The following is a 23992-nucleotide window of genomic DNA, read 5'->3' as shown; positions in this document are numbered from 1 at the left end:
AAAAAAACTGGGTGTTCCTAGGTTTACGATCCTTTCATATGCAATTATGGGCATGTTAGGACCCCACCAATAAATAGAAAAGACTAGTCTTCAGTAGTACAGTGTAATGTGGTCTTGTGATCACCAAGAAATAGCCACTATACATCAGCCATTAACTATTATGGGTGCCCTTTCAAACGTTGGTATCCCCCTTCTTTCTTGTTTGGGGAAATAAAGGGATTTAAAGTTAATTTCTCCCCTCAACACTTATTTTTATAAAAAATGTTTGGGTAACTGCCAAAACGTTTACTAACACAGTGTGGCTGCTGCTGGAAGTCCCAACTAATCCAAAAAGTTGAAAGGGTCTTTACATTTTTTTCCCTTAACTGCAGGGGAAGAAAGGGACCGCGCAGATTTGCTATATACCTGCAAGCCGAGACCCACACACCCCTGACAGCAAAGGGGTTAAATAAGCAACAAAACAAAAAAACAAAAAATACATTGTAATTAACCAACAACTCAGAGATATGCAAAATATCATCTAAAAATGCCAGCATCACTCATTTGTTATACGAATTCCAAAAATGCTGCTTAAAAAAAGATTATATTTCATATAAAAAAAAAAAAAGGTTTAGGGCATTTTTGGGGGGGGAAGTGGTGTGGTCACATTACAGCACACACACCGTAATGCCCAGTACACATTACAGCACACACACCGTAATGCCCAGTACACATTACAGCACACACACCGTAATGCCCAGTACACGCCGTAATGCCCAGTACACATTACAGCACACGCCGTAATGCCCAGTACACATTACAGCACACGCCGTAATGCCCAGTACACATTACAGCACACGCCGTAATGCCCAGTACACATTACAGCACACGCCGTAATGCCCAGTACACATTACAGCACACGCCGTAATGCCCAGTACACATTACAGCACACGCCGTAATGCCCAGTACACATTACAGCACACGCCGTAATGCCCAGTACACATTACAGCACACGCCGTAATGCCCAGTACACATTACAGCACACGCCGTAATGCCCAGTACACATTACAGCACACGCCGTAATGCCCAGTACACATTACAGCACACGCCGTAATGCCCAGTACACATTACAGCACACGCCGTAATGCCCAGTACACATTACAGCACACGCCGTAATGCCCAGTACACATTACAGCACACGCCGTAATGCCCAGTACACATTACAGCACACGCCGTAATGCCCAGTACACATTACAGCACACGCCGTAATGCCCAGTACACATTACAGCACACGCCGTAATGCCCAGTACACATTACAGCACACGCCGTAATGCCCAGTACACATTACAGCACACGCCGTAATGCCCAGTACACATTACAGCACACGCCGTAATGCCCAGTACACATTACAGCACACGCCGTAATGCCCAGTACACATTACAGCACACGCCGTAATGCCCAGTACACATTACAGCACACGCCGTAATGCCCAGTACACATTACAGCACACGCCGTAATGCCCAGTACACATTACAGCACACGCCGTAATGCCCAGTACACATTACAGCACACGCCGTAATGCCCAGTACACGCCGTAATGCCCAGTACACATTACAGCACACGCCGTAATGCCCAGTACACATTACAGCACACGCCGTAATGCCCAGTACACATTACAGCGCACAGTTATGCCCAGTACACATTATAGTACACACTGTAATGCCCAGTACACATTATAACACACACCGTAATGCCCAGTATATATTATAGCACATAAGTGCTGCTTACCTACATGCTTGTTGCTAGGGGTTATATGCTCCTTGCAGGGGTTACATGCTGGGGGGGGGGTCATTTTATGCTGGTTGGTTGCCACAGGGGAGGGGGCGTTTTCTGCTGGTTGCCCTATGAGGTGGGGGAGGGGGGACCCCTTTAGTTTTAAAAACTGAGTCCCCGGGGACCGTTTTAGGGTAAAATACGCGATATAGCGCGTTTTTGCGAACCCTGGGTCATAATGATGAATAAAAATGTTTGCTTGGCAATTTTCACTCAAAGGGTTATAATGTGTACACACAGTACAATTTGCCTTCCGATGTTGACAATATAGTCAACATCGGATCGGCATCGGATGCAGATCGCAAGGGTTTTAACCCTTGCGATCCCGATCAGAGTTCACGTATCGCAAGCCAGAAAGTCTTGGCTGCCTTGACTATATAGTGCAAATCTGCACTATATAGTCAAGATTGTATGCAAATAGGATGTGCCTTGCGATCCGATCTGATCACATCAGGGATCGCATCTCAAGGCACATGTCACTGTGTGTACACACCATTAAGCTCAAAAGAAAAAAAACCTCTACAATTTATTTGATAACAAATACTGTTACAAGGATAAAAAACATTTAGTATTTCTTCTTAAATATTTTTAAATCTGAAAACAAACACATGGTTACACATCAGAACCACGTGTTTCAGCTGTCTGAATGAATGATTATATACTACACAGTTATACACAGCAAACAATAATGCTTATGACCATGCAATATATTGTTCCATACGAAACTCATCTGCATGCTGTTGACAGTCCATATTACATGCAGCCTATGGCGCACTTGAACATGTGATTAAGGGTACACATTGAGCTATATGGACAATATAGTCTTTTGATGCACTTATTTATTTATTTACAGTTTCTTATATAGTGCATGCATATTCCGCAGCACTTTACAGAGAATATTTGAACATCCACTACAGTCCCTGCTCCAGTGGAGCTTACAATCTATATTCCCTACCACATGTACACGCACACCGAATGGGATCATTCGTCAGACTGCAGTTAGGTCTACAGTCATTAGGTCGACCCCACTAGGTCGACTGGCAGGAAGGTCGACCTGACTTAAGGTCGACATGGGCCAAGGTCGACATGACTTAAGGTCGAATTTGCATAAAGGTCGACATGAGGAAGGTCGACTAGTCATAAGGTCGACATGGGTTTTTCACTGTTTTTTGATCCGAATGTCGACACAGTCGACATGGACACAGTTGGCAATGAGAATCGGACGCTCGCTATGCTTGGGGCACGGTGCCTCGCTGCGCTCGGCACACTATTTTATTCTCCCACCACGCCCTAGTGGATGGTAGGGCATGAAATACCGCCTGTCGGCACAAAAAACAGTGAAAAACCCATGTCGACCTTATGACCAGTCGACCTTTCTCATGTCGACCTTTATGCAAATTCGACCTTAAGTCATGTCGACCTTGGCCCATGTCGACCTTAAGTCAGGTCGACCTTCCTGCCAGTCGACCTAGTGGGGTCGACCTAATGACTGTAGACCTAAGTTCATTCTAATAGATGACCGCATCCCACGCACACACAGACATTCTAGGGTTAATTTGTTGGGAGCCAATTCACCTACCAGTATATTTTTGGATTGTGGGAGGAAACCGGAGTACCCAGAGGAAACCCAAGCACGGGGAGAATATACAAACTCTGCACAGTTAGGACCATGGTGGGAATCAAACCCATGACCTCAGTGCTGTGAGGTAGTAATGCTAACCATTACACCATTCTGTACTGCACTTTGGAACAATATACTGTATCATCAGTGTATTAACTGGTAAAATACCTTACTCTGGCTCTTCCCTGCTGTGCTTTTTGTCCATGTATTTATATTAACAGGCAGATTGTTTTGTGTGTTGCACATGGTTAGTGCATTGGATAGCTGGCGTTACAGCATTAGAATGGGGCATGCGTGCCGGGAAGATTGTAGGTCTAGGTGCTGCTGTTCTGCACCAGGGGGAGGGGTTAATGGTGATCAAGCTGTCATTCCTTGGGGTGCAGAGGTAAGCTGCTGAGATGGGTAAGCTCACTAGAATACTTGCAGCAACAAGCAGGTGCACCCGTCATGGTACAGAACCTCTAATAGGGGGTCATCAGCACCAATCCCTGTCCCATATTACCTCCACCAACCGGGATACCTTCGTGGCAGGGGCAACTCGGCATCAGTGATGGACTGCCGTATTCGGGTCCCACAATACCGCAAATAGGGTGTAGATTAGCTCACAATGTCTAGGTAGACAGTCACTAGGTTGACAGTAACAGTTTGACATATCGCTCCACTACTTCTGCTCTTGGCACACTTTACCATTCCAAATCAAAGTCCATGTGGATGATAAAGCGTGAAAAATCCCCCCAAAACATAGCACAGAAACGTCAGCAAATATATACGGTAAAAGCGGCAGGGCAACTACAGGCTTGGAGGTCACTCTCAAGGTGGGCCTCATATTTGATTTCCAAGAACACTTCGGTCTACATGTTTCATCATATCCAAATGTTTTCATACATATTATGCTGCGCTATAAAGGCCCATACACACTAGTAGACTTTCATTTCAAAAGACTTTGCCAAAATCTTTGATAGATAAATCTTTCACCAAAGTAGTGTGTACACACTGATCTATTTTCCTCAAAGAGCAAGAGATTTTCAGGAGGCGAAAGACTTTGCTGAAAATCTTTCATATACAAGGCTATTTACATAATGGGCTGGGTTTGAATTCCAAGGGTGGGAGCAGGGGCCATTTTAATCAGTGCATTAAACACAGGGGACTAAACACACCATAATGCCCATTACACATTATACCACATACTATAACGCCCATTACACAATATGCCACACACCATTAGGTGATGGGCAGTGGGTGATAGTGATGGATAGTGGGTGGCGACATCAGTGTGAGGGTGATGAGCAGTGAGTGATAGTAATGGATAGTGGGTGACAGCAGCATAAGGGTGGTGGATGAGGTTGATGGGCAGTGGGTGACAGCAGCGTGAGGGTGACGGGCAGTGGGTGATAGTGATGCATAGTGGGTGACAGCAACGTGAGGGTGATGGTCAGTGGGTGATAGTGACGGGCGGGTGACGGCAGCATGAGGGTGGCCCGGTGATGGCAATGGATAGTGTACTGGCTCGGGGGGGGGGCACATGCCATCCTGCCACCCGGCACAGTCCGCCACTGGAACTTGGGCCCCTAGGATTATGGGGCCCTAGGGCAACTGCCCATCAAGCCCTTGCATTAAGACGGCCCTGAATATACAGATGTAGCCAGCCACATCTTTGCAGGGGATGGCGATTCTATCGCAAACCCCACCAGCGGCCGACTACCGACAGGGGCGCGTGCGCACGAGACGCTCGTGCGCCCTGTGCCATCGGAGCTTGGCGGGGGTCCCCGCTGCCTCCCCTGGTTCCACTTGCCACCCCAAAACCCCCCCCCCCCCCGAACTGGGCAGCGTCTTCCTAAAGCGGAGACGGGCAGGGAGACGCTGCCCAGCCGCCGCGATACTGGGACGTACTTGCGTGTGAGAAGCACGCGTGTCCCAGTCCCTATCGCTGGCGCTCGCCAGTGAAAGGGATCTGGCGGGCACCTGCCAAGGATGAGCAGCGCTACATCTGTATACATTGCTGGCCTGTTCCAGCAATGTATATATTACTAGCTAATACGTAATCATTGGTGCCCAGTGGTACCAATATATATATATATATTGCTGGAACAGGCCAGCAATGTATATATTACTGGCTTATTAATAACATTGGTGCCCAGTGGTGCCAGTAATATATACATTGCTGGCATGTGCCAGCAATGTATATATTACTGCATTATAAACATTATTGGTGGCCAGTGGTGCCATTGATATATACATTGCTTGCATGTGCCAGTAATGTATATATTAATGGCTTGTAATTGATCCTCCATTGGTGCCCAGTGGTGCCAGTAATATATACATTGCTGGCCTGTGCCAGCAATGTGTATACTACTGCATTATAAATATCATTGGTGGCCAGTGGTGCCAGTAATATATACATTGCTGGCTTGTGCCAGCAATGTATATATTACTCCCTTTAAACATTGGTGGTCAGCGGCTGTGGAGCAGGGGAGGATGCGGCCAGTAAGCCGGGGCGTTCGGCTGGGGGCGGGGCGCTCCGGCGTGCTGTGTAGCCGGGAGTGGGAGAGGAGGCTGCGCTGCGTGCAGGTCTGCAGCGTGTGACCCGGACAGCGTGGGAGCGAGGAGGGGTGAGTATGAGCAGGGGGAGGGAGCGGGCAGTCAGCTGGGCTGAAAGTCTGTGATCTTTCTGCCTGGCTGCCGTACACATTTAGCCATGATGGCTAAAAAAACAGCCATCGTCGCTAGATGTGCTGGTAAAACCAGCAGACTGCCCACCTTGCTAGCAGTGATGCGGGAGCGCGCATCATCGCTAGTCGGGGATCTCTGGCCCATACACACTAGGCGATTTTCAGACGAAAATCGGTCAAAACACCCGTTTTGACCGATTTTCAGCTGAAAATCGTCAAGTGTGTATGGGCCTTTAGAAACTGTAAATAAAAAAATAGGAGAGGTGGGGTCATAGCTTTGCAAGTGTATCGACTCCACTCACCTTCTTCTAGTCGTTAGGAGTGGCAGCTTATGCCCCCAACCACTCATAGCATTTAGGCAGGTGGGTGGAGGTAAAACATATAAACATACCTCTAATGTTACAGGTAATGTAAAAAAATAAAGTGAGAATTGTTTTTTTTAAATACTGTAGTATTCGGTTACAAGACATCTAAAATGCCAATAGAGTTGATGGATCTTATCAGTAGTCTTAAATGACATGGTGTTAAGCAAATCCAGATTTTGCAAAGCAGTGCAAAAAAGCCAAACATACCTAAAGATGGACTCTCCTCCTCTGCCAGTTCCCAAAGGATCGCCAGTTTGTATGATAAAGTCCCTCTACAAATAAAATAGATTTAAAACAGATTTTACTCAATATGCAGATCTCTATATTAACAGAACATTAATTTTCAAGAAAATAGTTCCATTATTAACACTCCAGCTTTTATCAAAATACTCAAGTAGACATTGGCGCACTGACATTGGTAGGGCATAACAGAATACCTGAATAGCTGTAATGTACACATGTGACTTATGTGCATGGCCCAGAGCAATCAAACTTCTAGTTTGGTAAAGGAGACAGAAATGCTGCTATACTAGAGAACTGTTAACTCCACAGATAAGGAAAAGTGCTGCAGTTAATTAAAGTAAAGTTACATAAATGATGTTCAATTTTATCTACACAGAAAAAAATACAATGTTATACCCACCTGCACATTGTGAATAAGACAGTAATTGTAGTATTTTATTTTGCAAAGCTTCAGGAAATTTAAGCAAGCTAAAAGAGAAAAACATGCGGATTAGAAGTACATACACCTGAACTAGGGCACTACATAAACGCTTATATAACACACAAGGATGAAAAAAAAACCCAGAAGAATTTAAAGACTTCATAATAATGAAGCATTTGCTAGTACAGGTTGAGTTTCCCTTATCCAAATTTCAGAAAGTGAAAAACATTTTTTTGGCTAAAAACACTACTTGGGACATCTGTAACAGCACTACAGAGGATATGATATGTAACTCGTACTACTGGGGGACATATGTAACAGCACTACTGAGGGCATGGTATGTAACTGGCGCTACTGGGGACATCCGTAACAGCACTACAGAGAATATTATATGTAACTGGCACTACTGGGGGACATCTGTAACAGCACTACTGAGGGCATGATATGTAACTGGCGCTACTGGGGACATCCGTAACAGCACTATAGAGGATATGATATGTAACTGGCACTACTGGGGGGAAATCTGTAACAGCACTACAGAGGGCATGACATGTAACTGGCACTAAATATGTTCAAGACAATTATTGCTTGGCATTTAAAGTCAGTATCTGCGATAGTACACAAACTTTGTTTCATGTTTTGAAACCTTGTTTTATGCACAAATAAAATATATGTGTGAATTTCATGTGTTTGATAAATGCAAGATACCTCATTTAAATATAAAAATATTCTGAAACACGGAATAATTTGTTATCCAAAATTGTTCTGGTCCCGAGCATTTTGGATAAGGGATACTCAACCTGTACTCCTAAATCTTTGTTAAATATTGGTGTTCAATTGTTCTATATTTTAAAAAATATATATTTAACCCAAAAACAGTATATGAATAAATAATACTGCAAGGCATAGTTGGTAATGTAAAAAAATCACTCACTTAAGCAAACACCAACTAACATACAAGTTAGATATGACTTTTTGGTACTTGTTTCCTAGCACGGCCACAATCGCGGGCATCGTGTGCCTTAACTTTAAGGCACACGATGCCCGCGATTTCCTTTGAAAAAAGCAGTACTCGGGTACATTGCGTCGGTCGTGTGCCTTAAGAAGGCACACGACACGACCGACGCGATGCCCACGATTTCCCCATAGGCTTCAATGTTAAAATATTTTAACATTGAAGCCTATGCGCGCCCGACGCGATGCCCCCGATTTCTCCATAGGCTTCAATGTTAAAATATTTAACATTGAAGCCTATGCGATGGACCCGATTTGTCCATAGGCTTCAATGTTAAATTATTTTAACATTGAAACTGAGTCCATTTAACATAGGAAAAAATGGGAAAAGGCCGAATAAGGGACATTTCTCATTGGGTATGACCCCGTCATGTGTGTAAAAAATAATGGCCCCCCATTGTGGCCGCCACCCCCACGATTGACGCGAACCCAAAGCGTGGCAAGCGCAGCGAGCCCGCGAGGGGCGGCGGTGCGCGTCCTCCGACCTTTTCATTCCCCTACTATCCACGTCGGCGTGGAGTTGAGAATAGATTAGTGTGGCGAGCGCAGCAAGCCCGAAGCGTGGCGAGCGCAGCGAGGGAACACTGATACCTGTGAAGCCCGCGAGGGGACGCAGGGATCTGTGAAGGTATCAGCGTCCGCTCGCCACGCTTCGGGCTCGGTGGCTCGCCACACTAATCTATTCTTAACTCCACGCCGACGTGGATAGTAGGGGAATGAAAAGGTCGGAGGACGCGCACCGCCGCCGCTCGCCACGCTTCGGGTTTGCGTCAATCGTGGGGGTGGCGGCCACAATGGGGGCCATTATTTTTTACACACATGACGGGGCCATACCCAATGAGAAATGGCCCATATTGGCCCTTTTACCATTTTTTACTATGTTAAATGGACTCAGTTTCAATGTTAAAATAATTTAACATTGAAGCCTATGGACACGATGGACCCGATTTCTCCATAGGCTTCAATGTTAAATTATTTTAACATTGAAGCCTATGGAGAAATCGGGTACATCGCGTTGGTCGCGTCGTGTGCGTTTTGGTATGCACCCGACGCGACCGACACAATTTTTTCCCGACACGACCACCACGATAGAAATCGTGGTGGCCGTGCTAGGAGACAAGTACCGACTTTTTCCATAAAGATGTATTTAGCATGAGTTTTTGGTACCAATTTGATAGGAACCTCATACAACTAATGTGTACTGAGGATCCCACTCCTTCCATTACTTACTCTCACTGTCTAACACATTCTATCATAATATTGTGCCTGTCATTTGTAGCGCATCCTGTAGCCCAGGGTTAAGACACCTGCAGTGGTCTATTCCAATTATATATATTATTTGTTAAAGGCTGTTCTTACACCAACCACTTCAAAACTGAGGCTATCCTGGGTGAGGAGGAATTCTGGGTTGATTTCAATAAGGGGTTAGGGACCTAATCAAATTAATGTTAACCCCTTCACTGCTAAGGATTAAAGAAACTTAGCACTGTAGTTCATATGTTATCATAGCGCAGGTAGTAGTATTATAAGGTTAAGCCTCAGGCACTACACTATAGACAGGGATCACAAATTTGTGCTATAGTGCGTGGTTTACCCCACATTTCAGACCGGTTAACTCCGTTTTACAGATGGGGTGAGAGTGGGCGTCCCTAGCAGTAGCGCATGCAGGGGGGGTTTATGGGTACCCAGAAACCCCCCCTGGAGTCTAAGGGCTCTAGGCTGAAAGCTGAGGGTCCCCTCTTTCCATGGGTACAAGAATTTTAAAAATCGGCCCTTAGGAACCGGAGATATCTGACTTCAAAAGCAGTGGTCCCCATCCAAGCCTGTTAATTGCTCTTCCAAGTCAGATATTTCAGGTTTTGTCTGACTCAGAGTTTCTCTGAGGGTATATTCCAAAAGCTGGGACTCTCCCCCATTGGAAGACACTAGTAGCTTGTCTCTACTGTGCCCAGAACCAGAGATATCAGCCTTCCAGCAGCTGTTTACTGCTCCAGCTCCACACACCTGGTATGTAGTTTTATATTCTCGTTGGCAGATTGCTCTGCCCCCTGAACTCTGAACCCCAAGTCCCCAATACCATTTGGTAGGTGGGATTCTCTAGTTTTAAAATCCATTAAAATCTAATAAATGTATTTCTGGGAACTGGAGATATCTGCAGTCAAGCAAGCTGTCTCCCACCAGAAAATTATGGATAATATGCCCACTCCACTATACACCCCTCCTCTGCATATTAAACATCCTCTACCACCCTGGAAGTTATGTGTCAGGGCCCCTTCATTCAGCCCAATGCCCTCTTCTCCCACCCCATCTCCCACCATCTGTACAGTAAAGGGGTAATTAATGGAAATTACTGATCCAGGCGCTACATGCTGAGCAGTTGATATAATACCCCCTACCACCCGGGGGACATCAAAGCTTCCCCCACCCCTACCGCTGGAGGATCAGTAGTGGCCCCAATACATTGCTATGCCCAGGGGTCTACACTGCTGTTGACGCCTATATATATATATATATATATATATATATATATATATATATATATATATATATATATATATATATATATATATATATATATATATATATATATATATATATATATATATACATACATACACATACATACATATATACACTGGGTCACCTAAGTGTCCATCTCTGTGCTTTGCTCCGCCCCTCTGGAAACCCCCTTCTGAAAATCCTGCGTTTGCCACTGCCTAGGGATAAGGTCTGCTGAAATCAGTCTTGTGGAATGGTCAGACGGCCCACTCAGGAGGCAAGCAGCGGCGGAGAGCTGCCTATGCTGGTGAGAATGAGACCTGCTGCCTCTCCCAACCTACTCCCCGCCCCTCTTCTTTCTCCCGGTCACGAACCTTCCTCCAACCATCCAGCTAGATTATTGGATTGAATAAAAATCTGGCACTGGATAGGAGCAAATTTAATTTGTAATTTGCTCAAAAATCTGGAAACTGACAAAAACTCATTCAGACAAGGTGCTGTAGTTGAATCTGTTTAATTTAAAAAAAACTGACTGAATGTTTTTGTCCGTTTAACTGGGTTTATGATCCAATTGCTACCATACAGTACCAGATTTTAGTCCAGCCAACTAGTTGGATAAAAGTTGGTCTAGAAAAGGCCAGCATTACACAGAAAGCCATGGTGGTACAATTGAAAGACTGGAATTTCTCCTTTTAAATTATTAAACCTTGAGAATATATTCTATAGTGATCATGTGTGATTAGTGTACACCTCAAAATGTACATATTTCTTTTTAAGACAGCAACTGTCCATCTGGGCAGTGTGAACAGACAACCTGGGTCGCTATAGGGAGGAGGCAGCGGCAGCTCCAAGTGATGCCTCCTCGTCTGCTGCCTCGTGCTGCCCCCACTCTGCCCCCCCCCCCTCCCCCATCCTGAGGACATCAGAGACCTGGCTTATTGCTGGGTCTATGTTGCAAATGCCGTGTCACTCCTGGGACAGACCCGTATCCATATCCCGGGTGCGACCCCACATTTGCGATAGCCGGGTCGGACCTGGGTTATTTGTGCAGTATGTGAGGGGTATTAAAAGATTAAAAGTGTAATTGTGACATACATTGTGATTAATGGTAGAGTAGTACTTTCATATATGTATTTCTTGTAACTAAAAAACGGTAATGTATCTCTAATGCAGTACATGTCCCTATATTGTATTTCTGAGTGTGTTCTGAAGTAGCACAAGAATGAATAGTAAGGTGTTATCTACTAGAGTTTTTGTTTGCAGAGCACGTAACCCTATCATTGCACTTTCCAGAATATAGATATTACATACTTAAGTCATGGTCCGCATGGGGCTCATTGGCACCCTAACCCTGCACTTGGCCTATATGAAAACTTCCAATCACACCCCCATTCTGCTTTTACATAGGTATGGATATCGCATTATTTATTTATTATTTATTAACAGTTTCTTATATAGCGCAGCATATTCCGTTGCGCTTTACAAAGGGGACAGTGATACAACAAAACAGGGTATTTACAGACAGTCAAAATGTAGCATCTTGATGTCACATCTTGATTTTCTTTCGATGGTAGTACTTTTACTATTTGAGTTAATTCCAATGTTTATTGCCATCGAATGGTAAACATTTGTTGGCAATTCGGTGGTCCCGCACCCCCGGCCAGCCATGCTGCAGTGCTTCTGCGCATGCGTGGCCGTGCTGAAGATATTTGCGCATGCACAAATCATATGAATTTTCTTCTATCTAATTCTTTTGATGCAATGTTCAGTTACCATTGCATCGAAAAATTCAATGGCAGAATCCCAGCCATCATTTGATGGTGGGTTTCCGATGTCCATCCCTACGTTCTACGGCCAATCAGAATTTGATGACTGCATTCCTGGGTTTGCACGTGCTTGTCTTCTAAGCAAGCAAGGTGTAAAGCCACACAAAATATTATTCGCGAAAAGGCTTATGTTCAACTCTGCATCACAACCCTCATGCTCATTGTTAAAGCTGTAAAGTGATTACCATTCAATATATGCATGTTTAGCATTTGTACATGTAAAATAAGTTGCAAAAAACTATTTTGGTTAATGGTTTTGATTTTCAAACATGTTCGATCGATTACATGCAAATGCAATTTTAATTGTCTAGGCTATGAAACGGCTAATGTTGGCAAATTAAGCTGCTGACCATAAATGAGAAGACAGCCACTGGAGTTATTGTAAATTAATTTGTGAATGCATACACAGTCGCAGCCTATATGCAAAAATTAGGAACATTAAGGTAAACAGTAGTCAGATGGCTACGCAGACTGAACACGACAGTAGCAACGTAGGCTCCATGTATTTACAAATATGGGCACCCAGCTGACTGCAGTTAGAGTATATGCCAGAAAGCCAGGGCACACCAGCATTTTTATTAGGTTTAGGCACCAGCTGGTAGGGATAGGGAGAAGGGGTGGTAAGGTTGGGTACTTAGAAGGGGGGGGGTTAAAGTTAAGCTGTTAAATTGTGATGTTGGTATTGCAACTGCTGGCATCCCATGCGATGGGCAGCCGTGTATTACATACTGTTACAGCATCTTGCACCATTACATAGTGTGCCAGCTTTAGCATAGTATTAGTGACTAAAGCTGGGTACACACTGGCCAAACAATATATTGTATGCCCTTCTGTGGGTATGCCCACTGATAAGGTTGAACACAATATAGTTCTAAGGACTTATCACATCAGTTGCAATACAGCCTATTGCCAAAATGTAGAAATACTGACGCATCTTGCTGCAAGGTCCGCTAATGACTGATATCTCACCTAGGTGAGCACATTTAAGTGTCCACCCAGTTGTGATGCCTATGCACTTACTAATCAGGAGATAGGTCAGCAGGCTGTCAGACAGGCATGCACCCAGCTTTAGACGTTGATGTATGGAGGGGCAGTATGGATGGTGTAATGGTTAGCATTACTGCCTCACAGCACTGTGGTCATGGGTTTGATTCCCACCATGGCCCTGACTGTGCAGAATTTGTATATTCTCCCTGTGCTTGCGTGGGTTTCATCTGGGTACTCCAGTTTCCTCCCACATTCCAAAAATATACTGGTAGGTTATTTGGCTCCTAAAAATTAACCCTAGTATGAATGTGCGTGCATGTACATGTGGTAGGAAACATAGATTGTATGCTCCACTGGGGTAGTGAATGTTCAAATATTCTCTGTAAAGCGCTGCGGAATATGTGTGCGCTATATAAGAAACTTAATAAATAAATGTATCAAGCAGTGAAGTTATCCATAGCTGCACTAAGTATCTACCTTTAATTTTATCAAATTTACTGGTTGCTATAGGGAACGTCTCCTGACTGATACATCAACCCCTTAGTGCACTACTAACAAGTCAACATGCAAAATTTGTGAAAATTGCTAGCTACGGGGGAAAAGAGCCTGAGGATACATCAGTATAGCATTTTCCTATCCCAATTAGCAGCAGATAGCCGAAATGGAATGAAAAAAAAACAATTGACAAAGCTTTAAAGTTAGGGAAGACTGACAGCTACTGATAGTGACTTTGCTGTAGATCAGGCATGTCCAAACTGTGGCCCTCCATCTGTTGTGAAACTACACATCCCAGAATGCCTTGTCATAGTTTTAGCATTCCCTAATAGCAAAACTGTGTCAAGGCATGAAGGGACATGTAGTTTCACAATAGCTGGAGGGCCAAAGTTTGGACAGGCCTGCTGTAGATGTTCCCTGGCGTATGCCTAGCCCTGGAAGCAGCTCAGAATATAGCACATTACAGCCCCTGGTGAGACAGTCCGGGTAAGGACTCGGAGCACGCAATTTGCAGGGAGTCAGACATTACCTCGGGGTCGCTCCTCTGTATACAGATCTATGACAATGTCTCCCAACGTGGTCTCCAGGAGCACAGCCATGGCCACACTCCCGCCGGCACTCACACAGAAGTTGCCCCTTACTGCAACTGTAAGTCCCGGGCTCGCACCGTTGTCACTGAGCAGTCACTAGAGAGCCAACAGGCACGTAGCCTTTCCTGTTTCGCACGCCGGCACTCCGCCATTTAGGCGCAACCCTACTGTTAATAGTGGCTGTCTCCAACAAAATGGACGCTTAATAGACATGCCACTACATCACTAGTTTTATTTTGCTCGGCGCAGACTGTTTACGCCGCACGGTATGCGTGCAGAGGAGTGGGGCACGGGAGGAGGGAGTAGGAGGCACTGCTGTGCCCGGCGTCACCTCGCCTCCGCCCCTCACAGCGGCTATGTGTGTGTGTGTGTGTGTGTGTGTGTGTGTGTGTTGTTGTGAATGTACTTGCTGCTGAGAGAAGATGGTGTGGTGTGCGCCGCCGTGTACAGGGCCTGGCTGGGGCCATCGGCTGCCCGCGGCCTCCCTGCTTCTGCTCTCCCTCCTCTCCTGCAGCCATGGCAGCGAGGACAGTGCGCCCGTCCAGGTAACGAGATGCAGCCGCGGACCTGCCTGCAGCGGGCACCTGTCATTGCAGACCCAGCCCTTGGCACTGACCTGTCACTGGTGGCATGATGCCCTGCACAAGTTTATTCCGGGCTTATGTAAGGGGCAAACACATGGCTAGGATAGCGCCACACAGCATCCCATGCCCACAATGTAATAAAGGCCATAGTAATGGGCTGCAAATGTTGGCAGCTTCGTCTTGTGCCTGTGGCTTTAATTAGGACTTGATCACATACTACAATGTGCTGGCAGAGGGTGTGGTATATCATCCTGACAGTCATGATTCTGACGGTGAAAATACCGATATCAGAGGGGGTTGAGTGAAATAAAGCCCCTTGCAGGCTCGCCGCATTAGCCACAGATTCTATTCCCCCTCTATGGGAGTTGTGGACCCCAACATGGGAGAATAGCCCTGTTAGTGGGGATCTTGACTGTCGGGCATTTAATAGACTTTAAGGATTCCTATGTCGGTATATTGACTGTTGTCCTGGCATACCACACCCGGCATCAGGTGCCGATTGACTACCCGACAATCGGGATTTCGACAGTCACTATACCGAGTTTGGAATTCTGGGTTAAATGCCCGACAGTCAGAATTCTGACTGACAGGGTTTATTATTCCTGGTGGGGGTCAAGGACGCCAATAAAGGGAGAATAGTACCTGTGGTGAGCTAATGAGATAACATCAGGAAGGTGACGGAGGGGGCATGACCTACCATTGCACATTAGCATGCGAGAGGATGTGTACGAGAACACATCCCCTTGCATGCAGCTGAAGGAGAGAGAAATTATTCGATGGTCTCTGGTCCCCTCCGGAGATAAACTGACTTTTTATTTCCGCCATTGATCAACGAAATGGGGCAGGCGGTAACGTCATTCACAAAATTATCCTGCGTATCGTCTAGTCGACATTCAGCTTGCAGTACACCAGTTTGCATATTAGGACTGATGTTACTACCAACTTCTAAAAAGATTTAAAAGTAATGTTCCAGTCTATGAAAACCAACGAACAGTGCTGTTTTAGAGCTATTACAAGTTTTCAGATAAATTTGAGAAGAGCTAGCGCTCCGCTGCTGCATTCAAATATAACCTTAATTACTATTTTATTATCTTTAATATGGTGCCATAAGAGGTCTGCAGCACCTCTCAAAGTATATAAACTCAGTGGGCAACAGAAGCAGCAGTGTAGCAGAACCCAAGGATTAGGTGGTATTGTAGGGAGTATAACATATTGGAGGTTAGGTTAATCTTTCTTATATTAACTTGGATATGTATTGCTAAATATGTGGTTATTTTACTGTGCCCTAGCACTACAATACTAAATAACTAGGTGATTCATAGGGGCACTTTACACCGTCGTAAGGTGCTACGCCCCCTTAACCTGTAAAGGCTTTTGTGGCGTGGGTGCTTGGGGGTGGTATAGGAGATAAAACACACCATAATGGTTATTACATATTAGGTCACAATATAATGTCCATTATATATTACTTCGCACACCATAATATTTGATATCATGCGACATAACTGCCGCTTACCTACATGCTTGTTGCTAGGAGTGACATGCTTGTTGGAGGGGTTTTAATGGTTGTTTCCAGAGGGGAATACATATTAGTTTCTAGGGGAATGCCTTGGCGGGTGCAGTGTAACCTATTTTATTACCTGGGAGAGCAGTGCACCCCAGCACTTTGGAAATTGACAGTTAGGGGTAGGACAGGTGGGTGGGTGAGTTGTCGAAAGGCAATTAGCAGTGTGGGGTTAGCAGCTGTGACTTGGGGGAAAATCAGCAGGCAGTAGGCGAGCCGACCGCAGCTCTGTTTTGTGAGGGGGGCAGCTAGGGACCTGTGGCTATGACTTGGGGGGGCAGCGGTGGGCAGTGTGAGTTTAGCGGCAGTGACTTGGTGGGGAAGCGGGCAGCGGGGGATGCGGTTGTGTCCTGTGTGACCTGCTCTGTCTGTGTGTTCAGCTGTCCTTAGTTGTGGCCGCTTGCTGCTGCTGAACGGCGGGCATGTTACACACAGCAGCAGCCAGTTTGGGGGCAGGGTGTAGGGAGGCGGTGGGCGGCTGTGTCCGGCTCCTGGTGTCAGCACCACGGTTACGATGCCGCCAGTGAGCATTGCAGGGTGTAACGGGTGGCCGAGGACGTGCGGTACAGTGAGGTGAGTCTCTATAGACGGAGCCTTGGGGTCTCTCCTCACACTCCCAAGAGAGACCCGCCCTTTCCCTGCCTCGGCTGCCAAATGAAAGGGAGGGGAATCTGCCCCCTGTTAGCGGTAGCATGTTAATCCCGGGCCCCCGGAAGGGCACACAGCAGTACTGTCTGTACATACTGTTGTGCCCCACTGCAATGCCCACTGCCCCCCTATAGCTTTCCTATATATTAGCCCAGATATGTGTGTATAACGCTGGGCAGAGTTTCACTCTAACTCCGCCCAGCGTTATACTCACAGTGACAGATCTGGGCTATTATATAAGAGATAGTGACCTTTTTGGAAACCACCGTACCTTTTTCTCAGCAAACAGATTTTACCTACATGGGGGTTTAATTTGCTGCAAAAAAAACTGTTCATCTACAGAAATGAAGCAGCTTTTTGTGGGTATGGGTGCTTCTGTGATTCACCCTATTGCATTACAAATATTCAAGTAGGATTCAAGTGATTAAACCAAATTTAAGAACAGTGTAGGTAGAAATGGGGAAATCTGCCTGTACCCCCCAAAACGTGAAAATAATATAGGAAAGCAGTATAGAAGTCTGTTAGTGGTCATAATAAACCTTCTGGGTATTTAAATAGTAAAAATGTCTGCTAAATACATTTTAAATAAAAGATGTAAAGATGATAGAGAACAAGTTTTTTTCCGCAAACTAAGGGCCTTATTCTGGTTCACTCTCAGGCAAATTCCTTCTCAAATGGACAAAACCATGTGCACTGCCGGTGGGGCAGATGTAACTGGTTCAGAGAGAATTAGATTTGGGCGGGGTTTTTCTTCAAAGTGAGATCTATATTGCAGTGTAAAAATAAAGCAGTCAGTATTTTCCCTGCACAGAAAGAAAATTAGGTACTTGTGTATTATAACGGCGCCCATCGCATCGAAGACCATAAGGTATGCGATGTTCCCCAATGTCATACAATGTTAAAATTGTATGGCATTGTATATAGCCACGCTTCGGGCTCGGTGGCTCGCTGCGCTCGCCACACTATATAAAATCAACTCCACGCCGACGTGGATACTGGGGGTATGAAAAGGTCGGAGGGCGCTCGCCACGCTTCGGGTTCACGTTCATACTGGGGGGTGGTGTGGGGGTGCATTTAACATTGTAACCACCCATTAGGGTGCTTAAAAGCACCCATTAGGGCAGGGCTGGGCAACACCGTCCCTCCAGATGTTAATGAACTACACATCCCAGGATGCTTTGCATTAGTTTTGCTATTTGGCCATGCTGAGACTAATGCAAGGCATGCTGGTATGTGTAGTTCATCAACATCTGGAGGGCCGATGTTGCCCAGCCCTGCATTAGGGTGCTTATACAATTTAACATCGTATAGGGGGCTTACATCGCATCGCAGTGCATCGGGTGTATGGCATGCGATGCAATACAAAATCGTGCGACTAAATATCAGAGGCGCCGTGATAATACACAAGTACCGAAAATTAATCACCCTAATCTTAATTCCCTCTGCACTTGTTACATCTTCCCCCTGCAGTGTACATGGTTTTGTCCATTTGAGAATAAATTTGCCTCCAAGAGTAAACCAAAATGAGGCCCTAAATGCTCATCATGATGCATAAAATGGATATAAATATATATTTCAAGTCACTTTAAAAAAAAAACTTGAAGCAAAATAACTCAAACTTGCTAGTCTAAAAACAATTGTTGCACTCATAAAGCACCCCAATATATCTGTCCCATACCTTGTACCCCAATTTCCATCATGTTGCATGTTTTGACCCAAAAATTTCAATGTTATTATTGGCCAATTAAAAATAAAAACTTCTAAGGGCCTAATTTGATTGTTTTATGGGTTCTAAACCAAATCCTGACAATTTGACCTCAAAATAGAGATTTTTTCCAACTTTTCACCTGCTCAGGTGGAGGTGGAGAAAAGACATTTGGGTTAACCAATAAACAATTATCACAGCTAATGGAATATAATTTTGATCAGGGATAAGATTAAAAAGTCACTGGTATTTGATAAAGGTAAAGTCTATTCACCACTCTACCTAAATTGATAACTACTTAATATCCATTAGGCATATCCAGTCACAGCTTTATACTACTGAATGAGCAGATTTATACTTTCTACAAACTTTCTAGGATACTGTAGGTTGAGAAATGCTTTGTCTCTGTAACTGGCAATATATAAATTTGACTATCTGGTCTTTTTGTTTTTATAAAGCACTGTGACTATAATTGGTCTGTTGCTATAAACACTGATTGATGCCTGAAGTTTACGAGAGGTATTTTTGTCCATACAACTGTTCCTGATTACAGCATGACAGCCCCACTAAATTGACACTGTTCCGCTGTCATTCCTACAGGTGTCAGTGTCCTGCAGAGGTGCGGGGGGGGCAGGATGGGGGAGCCGTGATCACTGCTGCACTGCAGAGCATCTGGTGATCACAGAATATCAGTGCAGGGAGGGTAGCAAAAAAAAAGGCAAAATGTAGGGTTGTGGTGTTAGGCCATGCCCTCCACCTGAGATCTCTCCCACCCTCTTGGGGCCCCATTCTGTTTTTGGGTCGCCCGCGTCTCCAGCAAGGCCCAACCAAGAGAACACAAAAGTTGTGGTCATTTGTCATAGAATATGAATGATAACTCACAAACTTTTCTTTCACTCATAGTGGTTGGTAAACAACTGTTAATTCATAATGACAAAATAAACTACCCAAATGGAGGGGGCGTGGCCTGGATGCCAAGCTGGGTAGACGCAGGAGACCGAAGCTCCTCATCCCTAAAGCTATTTCTATGCGCCTGTGGTCCCCCTAGCTCACCTCAGACATCCTCTGCCGCCTGACCACATCTCCGGCAGCCGGTGGAGCAGACCTGCGGAGCCGGGGGCGACTCTCCGGGAGTTCCTGCGGGTTGCGGCCTGCACACTGCTGTGAAGCCGGGACCTGAATTTTCAGTGCCGCCCGCGGCGATGTTCCTGGAGGGGACCCCGTGGCCAAGGGGCGCTTGATCGCGGCGGAAGCTCGGTCTTGGGGGCGCAAGCCGGAAGTCGGTGCCATCCTGATCCTTGCTCCTGTGCAGCTGTGGACCTCTGTTGGACCGTCTTCACTGCAAGGGCCTTTTTCTCTGCAGACGCGGCGGCCATATTGGACAGGGAGATCAAACATTAGGAGTGGCGATTCTGGATTCACGCCACTTGGCTATCTCAGATGCTGTTTTTCGCCCACTAGTCCCATGGAGAGCCTTATTGATAAATTGTAAGATATCTAACTGTGACTTCTCCCTACTAAATATTTACGCCCAAAACATACACCAACCAGCCTTTATCAATAAAGTACCGAACTTAGCTCAACCTTATTTGGTGGGTACAGTGATATGTGGGGGCATTTCAATTGGACAATTGACCCTAGACTAGATTCTTCCCCTCCCACAGACCTCGGCAGGATAAACTACACCGTAAGGTTTGGAAAATTCTACATGAGTACCAACTTATTGACCCCTGTCATATTCAACACCCCTCTACTAAAGACTACACTTTTTTCTCTCACCCACACAAAGTATATTCAAGAATAGATTATATTTATATTTCACATAGGTTTCTGCACTCCGTCTCCAAATCTGATATTGGACAAATTTCCTGAACAGATTACGCACCTATCTCACTTAACCTCGACACACTCCAAAAAGTACTCATGGAGATTGAATGTCTCACTTTTACGACCCTCTATGTCAACAACAAATTAGAGAGGCCTTAACTGAATATTTGCTGTTGAATGATAATGCTGAGACTCCGAAAGCAATGATACTGGAGGCACACATATACATAAATATCAGAACATACTATAAATATCAGAACATACTATACAACAAGGGATTAGCTACTATAAACATAGGTTGAACGAGATGGACGCAAGTCATTATTCAGCCTCACCTACTATGTAACTATGTAACACACAAATGTGTGATTAGGGGGAAACTTATTCAAATGGCTGCACGTTTAAATAAACCACGCAGAGAGGCTTTAATTCAGAAAATACACTTCTTATAACTTATTCATAAATCCTCTCTTTCCCCTTCCATCCTTCAGGAACTCTTGGAGGCTCGTAAGGAATTAAAGTCCTCCATGTCCGAGAAACTGAAAATGGAGGCCCGCAAATGCCGTAGTCGATTTTTTTCTCTGGGGAAATAAGCCGGGTAAGCTACTAGCCAGGGCATTGAGAGCTCAGCGTGCTACAACATTTATCTCTAACATCAAATCCCAGGAAGGGCACACGTGCATTTCCACTGCAGAAAATGCCTCTGCTTTTCACTTATTCTATTCCCAACTATATAACTTAAATAAAACACAGGGAGACTTACCTGATCCTTCTAAATTGTCCGCTATAAAGGATTATCTTGGAGAGGTTGATTTTCCAAAACTTTCATCGGAACATATTGAGGCCCTTGATTTGCCCTTCTCTACTGAGGAGTAGTAATATAAGGGGATTGCTGGTTGGAAGTAATGAATACAAATTAGCACTATTCGACGATGACCTCCTTGCAGTGGTTTCAAATCCTTTAATATCTATCCCTAACCTTTTAGGTTATAAAGTTAGTATGCAAATCTTAAAATCATCTTCCCCCTTTTCATGGCATCCTACCCACCTTAAATATCTTGGAGTAAACTTAACAAGAAATATTTCTCAAATATACACTAGCAATTTTCCTCCCTTACTTTCAAAACTACAACTAGATCTTTCCTTTTATTTCCTGGGGGTCAGAGGATTTCGTGGCTTGGACGCATCGGAGTGGTTAAAATGAACATACTACCCAGAATACTTTATATACTTCTAACCCTACCAATTAGCGTCCCCCGATCCTGTTTTTTGGCTCTTCAACATAAAATTCGAGACTGTATTTGGGCAGGACGCAGGCCCAGGTTTAAGAATGAGATTCAGTTTAAAAGGAAACATGCGGGTGGACTCCAACTCCCTCACTTTTTTACATACTACAATGCAATCCTTTTGACTAGGATAATGGAATGGTGCAACACATTACACAGAAAACAGTGGGTGGATATAGAATTAAATTCCATCCCGTTTTCTCACTCGGATCTCCCATGGCGCAATAAATCTTTTCACAGCTCACACCGACTTACTGACCCTATGTTTGCTTGTTGGAAACGCATTCGCCCACTATCTCTTATCTCACCCTCCCCATCCCTGCTTACACCTTTGTTTAGTAACCCAGAATTTCCCCCTGGTTGTATGAACCTTCGTTTCGACTTTGGCGTAGCAGGGGCATTTCCCAAGTGGCTCACCTGGTTGATTCCTCGGGAATTCTGAGTTTTCCTGATATTCAAAAATATTGTGAATTACCAAACAGAGAGATTTGGAAATACCTCCAAATTAAACACTTCCTCTCAACTATTTGTTCGGCAACAAGACCATTGAGAGCCATTACACCATTTGAAAAGCTTTGCACAGCTGAGACCTATCCTCGTCACTCTCTTTCAATCATCTATAAGCTAATTATTGACAAATTATTCCCAGCTAGACCAAAGTTTATGTTAGATTGGAAAGAGGACTTACAAGGCTCAATAGCGGAGGGAGACTGGTCAGAGATTCTGAGAAATACTTTCTCTTGTTCTCTAAATGAGTTAACAACTGAAACCCATTATAAAGTGCTCACAAGGTGGTACCACTGTCCCACCTTGTTGGTAAAAATTTACCCTGGGGTCTCAAACCTATGTTGGCGGTGTGGAACTGAGTCAGGTATGCTTCTACACATTTGGTGGAACTGTCATATCATTAAATCCTACTGGAAATCAGTAATCCATACTGCTAATAATATTCTACAGGATGACCTTCGTGTTAGTGCTAGTTTTTGGCTACTTAACCTTATTCATAGGCCTTATTCAACATATAAAAACACCTTATTACGTCATCTGCTTAGCGCATCTAAGGCAATGATTCCGGTTCATTGGAAATCTAGCGCTCCTCCATCCATGCAAGAGTGGTGCAATCGGGTAGATCACTACATGACCATGGACGATCTCAGTTCTTCATTAGACTAAACGCTTATCCTTTACCACGACTTGGTTGCCCTGGCTGACCTTCAAGGAGTCAGAACATTATAAAGTTTTACTTTAGCTCAATCACTGTCTATACATTGTAAATACAACTGTTTTCAAATGTTTGGATATCCAGGGGGACACAGCCCTTACAACTTTTTTTTTTTCTCTCATGCCTTTCTATTCTCTTTCTCTTCCTGGCTATGCCTTTTCTTTCCTGTTTGACAACCATCATGACATTTTGTTTGATGTTTAGACTTGTGTGTCTGATTGCTTAAGTTATACTCATGCAATTATTTTATTCAGATAGCTGTCATAGGTCAGAATAGGTCCTGTTCCTTTGATCGCTGTACACATAAAGTCCTCAATTTGTGTCATGTTCTTTTAAAACTCAATAAAAATTGTATTCGCAAAAAAAAAAAAAAAAGAAACTACCCAAATGACCCTGATCAAAAGTTTACATACCTTGGAGATTTTGGGATAACATGCACACAAGTTGACACAAATGGGTTTGAATGGCTACTAAAGGTAACCATCCTCACCTGTGATCTGTTTGCTTGTAATCAGTGTGTGTGTGTATTAAAGGTCAGTGAGTTTCTGGTCTCCTGAAAGACCCTTGCATCTTTCATCCAATGCTGCACTGACGTGTCTAGATTCTGAGTCATG

The 23992-nt window shown here is 44.6% G+C and overlaps 2 protein-coding genes across 3 annotated transcripts in view; one reads left to right on the top strand and one right to left on the bottom strand.

Annotated features, from left to right (window-relative positions):
- The window catches only part of PPIL4 (peptidylprolyl isomerase like 4), a 54551-nt gene extending 39645 nt beyond the window's left edge, over window positions 1–14906 (bottom strand). The window contains exons 1-3 of the mRNA XM_083176516.1: window positions 14482–14906; window positions 7111–7178; window positions 6675–6739 (exon numbers count right to left, since the gene is read on the bottom strand). Of these exons, the coding sequence (XP_083032642.1) occupies window positions 6675–6739; window positions 7111–7178; window positions 14482–14551 (203 nt within the window). The 5' untranslated portion in view covers window positions 14552–14906. The remainder of the gene's footprint in view (window positions 1–6674; window positions 6740–7110; window positions 7179–14481) is intronic.
- The window catches only part of GINM1 (glycosylated integral membrane protein 1), a 55852-nt gene continuing 46735 nt past the window's right edge, over window positions 14876–23992 (top strand). The window contains exon 1 of one of the 2 annotated variants that reach the window (XM_083176518.1): window positions 14876–15087. In XM_083176518.1, the coding sequence (XP_083032644.1) occupies window positions 14965–15087 (123 nt within the window). In that variant the 5' untranslated portion in view covers window positions 14876–14964. The remainder of the gene's footprint in view (window positions 15088–23992) is intronic. The other variant, XM_083176517.1, reaches the window with a different exon arrangement.

The sequence above is a fragment of the Crinia signifera genome, chromosome 3 (genome assembly GCF_055691185.1).
Source record: "Crinia signifera chromosome 3, ASM5569118v1, whole genome shotgun sequence".
In the NCBI taxonomy this organism is placed as follows: Eukaryota; Metazoa; Chordata; class Amphibia; order Anura; family Myobatrachidae; genus Crinia; species Crinia signifera.
Note: the sequence above shows the minus strand (reverse complement) of the source record. Positions and strands in the feature narration are given on the sequence as shown.